The sequence below is a fragment of the Salvia splendens genome, unplaced genomic scaffold, assembly GCF_004379255.2.
Source record: "Salvia splendens isolate huo1 unplaced genomic scaffold, SspV2 ctg421, whole genome shotgun sequence".
NCBI lineage: Eukaryota > Viridiplantae > Streptophyta > Magnoliopsida > Lamiales > Lamiaceae > Salvia > Salvia splendens.
In genome coordinates, this window is record NW_024599071.1 from 11479 (window position 1) to 23393 (window position 11915).

At 39.8% G+C, this 11915-nt stretch overlaps 1 protein-coding gene and 1 non-coding gene across 2 annotated transcripts; one reads left to right on the plus strand and one right to left on the minus strand.

Annotated features, from left to right (window-relative positions):
* Nucleotides 1-1098: 1098 nt before the first annotated feature.
* TRNAG-UCC lies at nucleotides 1099-1170 on the minus strand. The gene has a single exon. It is a non-coding gene; the product is annotated as a tRNA-Gly (tRNA).
* A 4273-nt stretch (nucleotides 1171-5443) lies between these two features.
* Nucleotides 5444-7303, plus strand: LOC121790145 (phenylacetaldehyde reductase-like). Its single transcript, XM_042188426.1, has 6 exons — nucleotides 5444-5529; nucleotides 5629-6001; nucleotides 6092-6261; nucleotides 6340-6537; nucleotides 6599-6764; nucleotides 6859-7303. Exons 2-6 carry the CDS (start codon nucleotides 5893-5895, stop codon nucleotides 7182-7184), a joined length of 969 nt encoding a protein of 322 aa, XP_042044360.1. The 5' UTR covers nucleotides 5444-5529; nucleotides 5629-5892; the 3' UTR covers nucleotides 7185-7303.
* Nucleotides 7304-11915: the final 4612 nt, after the last annotated feature.

The window sequence follows — 11915 nt, forward strand, 5'->3', positions numbered from 1 at the left end:
CAATAGTTCGGCGAACCGTTCAGCGAGCGCCAAAAATCGGCACTGGAAATGCTCTAACATAGTCACTTCTAATTACAAAAAAATGTCATTATATTAAACACTATTACTTTTATTCATATTCATGGTAACAATAAATTTTATTCATAATAAGATTTACTTATATACAATTACTTTTACACCATATGACCCACAATAAGTAACTCACTTTACTTTTTGGGATGTTATGTCTAAAATGAGTTATTCTCTTTTGCAAAATATAGCACAATTACCGTCTCCTACTTTATCTTTTATTCATTCTTCACATTTTTTCTTTCCTACTCAATGACAAATCCAAAAAATATTCAATATGGGGTCGGACGAATTAGCAATAAACTCTAGAGTAACTTTTATCTGTTGAGCGGCGACCCTTCCACTCAACACGTCGGATCTCTAAGGCCGACTTTCGTCCCTACTCGACATTGAAGATGTAAAATTGTCAAAATTCAAGATTTTCGTATTTTATTAGTGACTTTTTTTACAAGAATTAATACTTTAAGTTGATGAGTGCATAAACTAGATAAATAGTGATAATTTTTTGTAAAATTGGTGAATGTATAGTTTGATCATTTGTGATATGATATGGTCTCCACATGTAGTAATAGTGTACACTTTATTAATTAAATGTTACTCGTAAATTATTCACAACAAAATTAAAAAAAAAACACAACACATAATGCTAAATAGCTGCTAGCCAATCAATAATTCACAAAGTAAAATTACAGAAGAAATAAACACCAAATTCATAAAAGTTGATATCACGGCATATCTAAAATTGAGAACATTTGATGGTCGATGGATATGGAGAAGAGAGGAGATCAAGCCATCAATCTCTCTCAGACTCTCTCACTGTTACAAACACAGATACCATATATGATCATTTCTTGAGAGACATATGAATAAATTCACTACCACCTTCTTTACAAAAACAACAATCAAATGTAGTACATTTTCATGATCTATTTCACAGAGAGGGGCTGTCGTTTTTGGGGCGGAGGGTCGTACGTGGGATGCGTTAAAAGCCGAGTTGACGTAGAGCTATAATAAATAGAAAAAAAAGAATGCGTTTGCCGGGAGTCGAACCCGGGTCTATTGCTTGGAAGGCAATTATCCTAACCGTTGGACTACAAACGCTTGGTCTTTCATTAATTTGGTTATGACTATTAATACATATCTACAGATTCATACATAGATTCAAACAGTGTGGATGGCATGAAAACATCAAAGCATTTGTAGTCCAACGGCTAGGATAATTTCCTTTCAAGCAATAGACCCGGGTTCCCCACTCATGGCAAACTCTTCTACTTTCGGTCAAAGTAAAGAAGAAGAGAGTAACACTAAATTTTTTTAGCATTGAGATGTATTTTTATGTGAGTGTTTTGTGGAGGGGAGGACCGCTTCTTTGGACCTTGAAAAAACTATCACATTTAGTTTCCCTCTTTGTAATACTTCTTTTTTCCAATCTCAAATAGTTTTTTTTTTAAATATTGCTTTCTAGGAAGAAAGATTGTGAGAATAAATGAATATATATGCCATTAAAGTGAATGTTTCTTGTTGGTTGGTATAGTTTGTTTGAGTCTTTAATATCTCTGTCATCATTAGATTAGATTAGTTGGGGATATTAACTATGCTTCAGAAAATCAAACTCAGTATTTTAAATGTCATTAATATATATTATACTGTGTTTGATTCATGGTTTAAAGTGAATATGAAGAGAGCAACACTAAAACTTTTAGCAGCGATGTTTTTGTGTGTGTTTTTTTGGGGGGAGGAAGACTATTTCTTTAGACCTTGAACAAAATCACTTGCCATGGCGGGAGCCAGGCCCCCACCCCACCAACGGTGATCAAATTTAGTTTCTCTTCTTTATAATACTTCTTTTTTCAATCTCAAACTTTTTTTTAACATTGAAGAAAAATTGTGAGAATAAACGAATATGCTCCCTTCATCCCACCCAAGATGTCCATATTTCTTTATTAATTTATCCTAATTAAGATGTCCACTTTCTATATTTAGAAATAAATCTCTCTCGCCTCTCCTCATTAAAATATTCAACTACATTTTTTCTCACTACTTACTCCTAAAATCTCGTGTCACTCGAGAATGTGGATATTTTGAGTGGGACGGATGAAGTATCTAATTAAGAGCATTCACAATAGGCACCCGTCGGACCGCCGAGCGGGACGGCGGTTGCAACAGTGCCTATTGCAAGCGCTGAGGCAATCCGAGGGCGCTGAGATGAAGGTCGTTGTTGATCCGCTCTCAGCGGTCGCTCGGCGCCTATTGCGCGTCGTGCGTGCGCCCAACGACCGCCGTCCGATTTTTATTTTTATATATTTTTTATTATTTCAACTCCATATATACGACTCATTTGAACTTCATTTTATTCACATCTCTCGTTCTACCGAGTACAAATTTTATTCACACCTCTCATTCTCTCTAGATATATGAAGCGATTCTTCCAACACCGGCGAATCATAATATCCCCCGTGCGGGACGCAGTTCCCAGTTGCGGAGGGCTTCCTGAAGCGGATGAGGCTCGGTGTGTCCGGCACCTATAGCAGAGACAATTCTGTTTTAAGCTCCATCGATCTCAGCAACAATGTCAATAAGGTTCCTCCCCCAGTTCCCTGCTGCCGGCGTCTGATGGGCTAGCAAACGGCGATTGATGCAGATGTCGAGAGAAGCTTCCAGCGGGTCCGCAGAAATCTAATCGGGCGCCGCCAAATCGGATCTGTCCCAAAGCATCAAGATGCGAGTGTCGAAGCACCTGTTCGACGCCGTCATGCTTTTGAGCGAGGCAATTGTTAGGGAGATTTACTGAAATATGAACAATTGGATATCCTAAAAGGCATGAAACACTTTCAGATCAAATCAATTAGATGGTTCTACCAATATTTGATCGGATACAATTCAGGTGTTTTGAAGTATTCGTATGTTGATTCCGCTATCTCTCTTTGAACCAGAAAAGATCAATAAGAAGGGCCAGATAACGAAACGTCGCGTCTCTTCACGAAGCAGTGTGTCTCTTCGTTTAATTAACTGTTTTAACAGTTTTTTAAACAGTTTTGAAAATTGCAGATTAGTCCTTCGACTATCAGAAATTATATTTCCCTATTTAATTAACTGTTTTAACAGTCATTTTTAAATGAAGTATGTTTGAGTTTTCCTCTTTTTTATCTAATTGATTTTGTAAATTGTTTTAATATTTGATTAACAGCAATCAATTAAAATGAATTAAATGGAAGAAGTATTGGGAGAGGCTATTGGAGGGATGTGATGATATGGGAAGAGGTATTTTTTGGAGGACTGTAAGTACCTTAAATACTCTAAAGTGAATTAAATGGAAGAAGTATTGGGAGAGGCTATTGGAGGGATGTTATGATATGGGAAGAGGTATTTTTTGGAGGACTGTAAGTACCTTAAATACTCTAAAGTGAAAATATGTTATTGATTGATATAGTTTATTTGAGTCTTTGATATCTCTTGATATTAATGACGATTCAGAAAATGAAACTGCATTGTAAGTATGAGTAAATTAGTATTGTTATTTAATTGTATCGTCCGATAAAGCATTGAAAATGAAAGTGCATTTTAGGTGAGTAATTAATTGTATCGTCCGATAAGCCATTGATAATAATTATATGTGGATCTGAATCCATATAGACAGAGAGTACTGAGTACTACAATGTGAGGCAAGTCAAGTATGTAAAACGTGGCATTTATTCTGCTATGGAATTAGGCAAAGAGGTCGCGAGAGAGGAATCAGAAATGGAAAAGGTAGTGTGTGTTAGCTTATTGATCCTGCGCTCAAGGGCACCGTCAATTCCTGCATTAAATCATCAACCATCAATAGAGTTGTCATCACATCTTCGGTTACATCTGTTAGTATTCAACTACGATTCTCTAAACCTAGGAGAGGATGTTATTGTAGATGAGACTTGGTTTTCGGATCCAATCTTCTGCCGCCAGAGGAATGTATGTTATATACTGTATATATACTGTATATAATGAATCGATCAATGACAGAAATAATCGTGCAGGATTGGTATTCTCTGTGTAAAACTCTAGCAGAGACAGCTGCATGGAAAATGGCGCGAGAGAATGGGCTCGATTTGGTTACATTACACCCAGGCTTAACCATTGGCCCTCCGCTGCAGCCATCTCTCAACTTGAGTTGTTATACTCTTCTCATTCTCATCAAAGAAGGTATTCCGAATCCATATCTTGTTAGTTACTAAACTCAGTGCTCACATTATGTAATTATGGGCAGGAATACAGTTCCTGCCAAGTAGTGTGTACCGATATGTGGATGTTTGAGATGTGGCTCTTGCACATATTGCAGCAATCCTTCTGCAAACGGCAGATACTGCCTGGTTGGGAGGGTGGCTTATTGGTTTGAAGCACTCCACATTTTGAAACCCAATTTCCCTACTCTCAACCTCCCCACAATGTAAGCATTTTTACTACTATTAGACTCACTATATCGCATATGAATCAGATGAGTGTTTGAAGGATTATATGATCGAGAAATATTTGCAGAGCACCGGAGGATCGGCCAACTAAGCTGCTTTACCAAATATCTAGAGAGAGAGCTGAAAGTTTGGGCATAAGTTTTAGGCCTCTTGAGGACACTCTCAAGGACTCTGTTGAATGCTTCCGGGACATAAATTTGCAAATAAGGCCATGTTTGGATGCGTTCTTCATTTTAATTTCATTGCAAAATGTGTCTACTGTTATTTAGACTTCTTTCATGCCATGTTTGTCTTTGAATGATTTATTGCTCGTTTTCACTCTTCAAATATACAGTTTTATATGTCGAATTAATATTATCTGTTTACAGTATCATAATTAGCTTTGACCTTAAGCTTTGGAAATTAATAATTAATTAAATTAAATAGCATTATTGGATGAGATGAATATAGTTACAGGACTTAATGGTTTAGCTGAATCCAATGCTCCCACCAAAAATGATGGTTAGGGTGGAGATAGGGAAGCTTATGGAGGAGTTGTGTGAGAGAGATGCAGAGATCTTGAGGCTGCACTACAGGTTGAGCCGGGAGTCGCTGTGGTCGTTTCGAGGGAGAGAGCGGGGCAGATTAATACTGCTGCGTTGGTCAAGCCAAGAAGATTTAGTTGCTAAAATAAGGAATTACATTTAATGTGCATATTTAAGCAAGTTTTGGTTTGAAAAGATATATGGTACAGCCAGCGTTGGGTTGGGGTAGAGTTGTTTAATGATTAATCTTCCCCCCCTATCATTTGAATAAAAGTTTGAAAAAGAAGGAATGCGTCGAACCCGGGTCTATTGCTTGGAATGCAATTATCCTAACCGTTGGACTACAAACGCTTGGTGTTAATGGTTTGATTGTTATCAATTTTGTATATTCAGCATTGCAAGACAATCCAAATGTGAATGATACTCCCTCCGTCCCACAATCGGATGCCTATTTGGTTTGGCCACTGCCCACATATTTTAAAAATTTTAAAAAAGTAAGTTGAATAAGTTAGTGTAATATGAATCTCACTTATATATACTACTCCATCTGTCCCAGTTAAGATGACAAAATGGCCTGTATTGTGGAAGGGAAGACCACTTCTTTGGACCTTGAAACTCTTATTATGAGACGGACGGAAATGACAAAATGGCCTGTATTGTGGAAGGGAAGACCACTTCTTTGGACCTTGAACAAAATCAGTTGCATGGCGGCAATCCAAATACAGTTATACTAATAGACGACGAATCGTGGTTGCATATGATATTCCGCTATTGGAAGATGACAAAGAGGCCGCCCATTTCTCCTCTCTATTTGACCTTCATTTCTCCATATAGACAGCGAGAGAGAGAAATCAGAAATGGAAAAGGTAGTATGTGTTACAGGAGCATCCGGCTACATAGCGTCTTGGTTGATTAAGCTTCTCCTCCAGCATCGCTACACTGTTAAGGCCACCGTCAGGAACCTCCGTCAGTCCCCTCTCTCTCAATTTATCTTATTATCTTCTCCCAATTCTTCATAATTGCATATGAATTGTGTTGTAATCAATAAAATTGCAGGTGACTCAAGCAAGGTTGCGCATCTAACATCACTCGAAGGAGCTAATGAGAGATTGCGTTTATACGAAGCCGACTTACTCGAGGAAGGATCCTTCGATTCTGCAGTTGATGGCTGCCAAACAGTCTTTCACACTGCATCACCCGTTGCCCTTTCCGTTTCCGATCCACAGGTTCTCATCCCTAATCTAATTCCCCCTTTCATTAATGGTGTGAATTACTCCATTGATTACACATTTTGGCATCTCCAGACACAGCTAATTGATCCTGCGCTCAAGGGCACCGTCAATGTGCTCAATTCCTGCATTAAATTATCAACCATCAATAGAGTTGTCATCACATCTTCGATTGCATCCGTTATGTTCAACCACGATTCGTTAAACCTAAGTGATGATGTTATAGTAGACGAGACAATGTTTTCGGATCCAATCTTCTGCCGGGAGAAGAAGGTATTGTTTATTTTAGCAGTTAGGAAATCAATTGGTGACGAAATTAAAATGAATCCTGCAGGAATGGTATGCTCTGTCTAAAACTCTAGCTGAGACAGCGACGTGGAAAATGGCGCGAGAGAATGGGCTGGACTTGGTTACATTACACCCAGGCTTCACCATTGGCCCTCCCCTGCAGCCATCTCTCAACTTGAGCTGTGTTGCTCTTCTCAATCTCATCAAACAAGGTATTCCAATTTCCAAATTCATTTCATGTAATGTAACTAGCTAGCTCCTCTATATATGATATGTATGTAACATTATGTAATTATATATGTGCAGGAAAACAGTTGCTGCCTAATGGTGTGTACCGGTATGTTGATGTTCGAGACGTTGCTCTTGCACATATTATAGCAATGGAGAATCCTTCTGCGAACGGCAGATACTGCCTGGTTGGGAGGGTGGCTTATTCGTTTGAAGCATTCGACATTTTGAAACTCAATTTCCCTTCTCTCAACCTCCCAACAACCGAGAATCGGCCGACTAAGCCCCCTTACCAAGTATCTAGAAAGAGAGCTGAAAGTTTGGGCATCAGTTTTAGGCCTCTTGAGGAGAGTCTCAAGGACTCTGTTGAATGCTTCCGGGACAGAAATTTGATTACCTTGTGAAGTAGTAGTAGTAGTACTTAATTCTTGTTGTTTCAGATATAATTAGGCCCTGTTCTTCATCTTAATTTCATTGCAACATGTGTTCCAAGTGGTCCAAATCAATATATATATAAAGAGAGTTGTTTATCATTGAAGCACAGGAGCGGCTGGCAGTTAGACTTCTTTCATTGCACGTTCTCTTCAGATAGATTTAGATTATTAGACAGATTTTAGTAGATTTGTGTCGGATTCAAACTGGAAATGGACCAAGTTCCAAGCTTAGGTTGGATTCAAGGCATATTGGTTTGGAGTAATGCTTGGCTCCAATCTGACATGACCCGATTGACATCCCTACTTGTTACTAAGTATGAGAAACGTATTGCAAAACTACAAAATAGTACTACTACATAATTTTAAAAGGACTTGCATAGTGAAAATTCCCAAAATCTCATCGCCACTGTGAAATAAATGAATGGTTACAATGGAGATGAAGTTGAACTAGGACATCAGCTTTGACGTTGACATAATGTTGAGGATGAGAGAGATGAGAAAGATAATAGGCATAACTAAGTTTAACTTGAACAAAGAACATTATGTTTATCTCAAATTTATCACTCCATATGTTATGAAAATAAAGTTGATTAGTATTTTTCATCCTCCCTTTCCTATTAAATGTTTCATTTTTTTTGTTCGTAAACCAATAAATATTTCATTTCAAAACAAACCCTATTTGTTGGCAATTGAAACTAAAATATACTCCACAAATATAACTATCCCACGCCGGTGTTCGTCGGAGTCCACATATTATATAAGGCTCATAGACCTCTCCTCCTATCACCAATTAGTTTTAGGACGGAACCCATAAATTTCTATGACTATATTCCATCAACTCCGTCCACTCATACTTTATTAAAAATCCAAAGTACAAATTTCTTTTACTACTTTCTTTTACAAAGTTAAATACTAGTACTAATTTTTTTTAAAACTCTAGCCAGTAAAAGTGGGATATTTGTTGACAAATGGAGGGAGAGTAGTTTTAAGTATCTATAAATGTTAGTTTGAATCATAACCACTAACCTCTCTCAACTTGCGGTCACATAATCAGGGACCACGCCAAAGTTCATATAGTCCTTTTATTTTGTGGTCCCGCGCCTGCTTAGTAATCTAATGTAACTGTGTCATCTAATGTATTAAACGGTAAACTTATTTGTTAGAAAAAAGAGTAAAACCAAAATTGTTCTTAGATATATGACCATTTCATGATTTATGTTCCAAATATTACGTTTTAAATTATTGCATTCCACATATTTCAACTCGGGCCAGACTCAGTCCGAAATGGATGGAGCCATCAAATAGTAACAGTCAACGACTTTTAATATTATTTTGATCCAATTAAACTCTTAATTTTGATTATTAACGCCCTTAATTTTTATTAGCAACTAATTAATTTAAAATGCTAAAAATGAATTAAAACAACATTGATATTTCTAATTTTTTTAAACTTGGCGTCCACGAGCCAGAAGGGGATCGATTCGGCGACTCCGAATCTGAAATTGTGCAGTTTGTCGTCGAGCAGCATACCTAGAAATGGAGTGAGCTCGATTTTGTCGGAATGTAAGTTGAAAGCTCTGATTGTATCGAGCTTGACGAGAACCTCGCGGTAGACGACATTGCCTCTCTTGACGTTTAATTATTTTTCTCAATGTAGTAATCGGGCAGGTTTGAATATCATAATTCGTCGTCACCGTGAGTGGAGACATAGACCTTGACCACGACTCTGTACGTGTTGCTAGGGATTTGAATCTCCCTGTAAACGACGCCGTTAACGCTCTGGATACTGAACTAGAACCATTCCTCTCCGACAGCGGACACCAGGATGATCAATTCGACAAGGATTTGGTCCAATTCGAGCGACACAGTGGGAGCGAATGACAGTTGGGGGTTGCATATGTGTTTTTTAGGACTCGATTTGAGTGGGGATTGTATGACGTTGTTGAAGAGGAAGATGGTGTTGATGTGGAAGATGCCGATGTAGAAGTCGTCGACGATGTTCTCGAGCATGGCGGAGAGGGTAGAGTAGCGAGTAATGTCTTTGCGGAAGGTACAGGAGATCCCTTGAGGGGTGGACTACGGGGTGCTGGTGCGGAGGAGCTCGGCACCGCCGAGCCAGACAGTGGAAACACAGTCATATTGCATGCCGTTGGAGGCACAGGAGAATTGGAGGACGACATTGGACCAGTTGCAGTTGAGGGGGGAAGAGTAGTCAGCGGTGGTGGTGGGAGGTTGTAGGTGTTGCCGAAGTTGTGATTGAAGAGGGAGAGGCTGCAAGCGGGGGTCAGGGTGGGGCGGAGGCGGAGCAGCGGGTTCTCGGGAGTGTACGGTGCTGGAACGGTGGAGGGGAGGCGAGGAGCCTTAGAGTACCCACAACCGTGCTCTTGCCAACGAGCACGGTTGTGGGCCCGGCGCCACTATTTCTGTCTGCTCTTAGGCAAGAGCACAACACCCACAGCTGTGCTTTTCCGCAAGGATGAGCACAAGGGTCCCACCATTCTATTATTCAATTTAATAAAAACATTTTCATAATATTAAATTCATTAAAAAAAACTAAAATAATATTACAAATTACAAATAAAATAAAAAAGACATGATTAAAATCCTAAAAAATAAAAATTACATAATTAAAATCCTAAAAATTAAAAATTACATAATTAAAATACTAAAAATTAAAATTACATAATTAAAGCTAAAATATCCCCGTGGAAGACTATTCATCCGGCGACACTACCCCCCATTTGTTTTTGGAGGCCCAATATCATGGCCTCGTGCGATCGAAGTTGTGAGGGGGTCATAGTTGACCTATCGGCCATATTGAGTTGGGCCAAAATCGCCCACAACGAGTTGGTGGGGGGTGGAGGTGGCGCATAGGGCATGGGAACGGGAACGAGAATGGGAGTGGGTTCGGGAGCATCGCCGGATGGAGTCGCGGCGCGACGGCGGTTGGCCGCCACCTTCTTCCTTCCTTGCGGTCGGCGTTGGGAACCGCTCGAGCCGGCGTCGGGGATACCCAAGTTAGCTCCGGCAAGTTGGCTAACCACGTCTTCAGAGCCGGTGTCGGATAGGGATACCGACCTTGACCGTTTGGAGGAGCCGCTAGAGGAGGATGTTACGACTCCCCTTTACTTCGGATGTGACCGCGTCTCCTGCCAAATGTTGAGGTACTTGAACGCCTTGTAGTTCATGGATTGGTAGGTCACATGGCGGAACTGATGATGTCGACCTCGCTCCGGCCGCTCCCCGCCGACCGCTCTTCCTGGAGGTAATACCCTTGGAACTTTTGAATTTCTTCATTGGCTCTGTAGATGGCGTTGTGCACCATACTCTCGTTGCACTCGATTGTTCCCTCCGGCCGGTTTTCATTGTACCGGCGACAAATGCGCCACTAAAAGTGATCGTCGGATTGGTTCGTGCCAACCTCCGGATCTTTGGAGATTGACAAGAAAGCCTTGAACAATTGCTCCATCTCCGCCAGAGTGTACGGTGTGCGGACACCGTGAGTAGAAGGAGTCGGAGTTTGGGAGGGGGCAGTCGACCTCGCTCTAGGTTCGGGTGTCCACCCGTATAGCCCTTCGGGGGCATCTTGGTCGTTGATCGGGTAAGGTCGGTAGCCACCTGGAACGCCCGAACTTTGGGTTTGAGGAGGGGCCGAATATTCCGTTTCCGGACTAGGAAACGGTTGTGAACCGAACCAATCGGGGTTCCAACCGTGGGAGCCCGGAGGGTGATCGCCTTGGCCGGACATTGTTATGTTGTATGAGTGGAAGAAAGATTGAGAATGGAGATGAGAGAATGTAGATGAGAATGGAAATGAGAGAATGTAGATGAGAATTGTGTAGTGTGTTGTGAATTTTTTGGTGTGAAAGTGAGGGTATTTATAGATGAAAATGTGTATTTTTTTTGGGGGGGAAATTTAAAAAAAATTAAAAGTGGGGTAGAAAACGGATATATTTTTTTTGGGAAGTGGGAAAATATTTTTTTTTATTTTAATCGGTTTTTTAATTAAAAAACGGATTTTTTTTTAAAAAAATTCAAATGCAACGGCTATGCCGTTGCCCAATCACGTCCGGCCACGTCACCTGCTCGCGGGCAACGGACGTGCTCGATGCATCGAGCAGCGCCGTGCCAGCGGCGGACGTGCTCAATGCATCGAGCAGCGCCGTGCCAGCGGCGGACGACGTCTTCCGTGCTGCTGGCACGGACGGACGGACACCGTCCGTCCACCGTTGCAAATGCTCTTAATGAATCTTATATTCATTTCATTTTATTTAGAATAAATAATAATTTTATTTTTAAAATAATTAAAAATTATAATCAAAATGATTAATTGGGTCAAAATCCGATTAAAAATCACTGATTGTTAATATTTGACAGTTCTGTCTATTTTGGACTGATTGTGGCCCAAGTAGAAATTTATGGGATGCAATAATTCAAAGCGTAATGTTTTGAACCAAAATCGTAAAATGATCATATGTTTATGATCAATTTTGATCTTACTCTATAAAAAATTCTGAACTTTAAAATATTACTACTACTAGTACTACTATTTTGTGATATGTACTTGTGTGTCATCATGTTAATCATTACTCCCTCCGTCCGGGAATAAGAGTCCTATTTAGTTATACACGAGTTTTAAAAAATATAAAAAAAATAGGTTGAATAAGTTAGTGGAATATGAGTCCTACTTATATATATTAG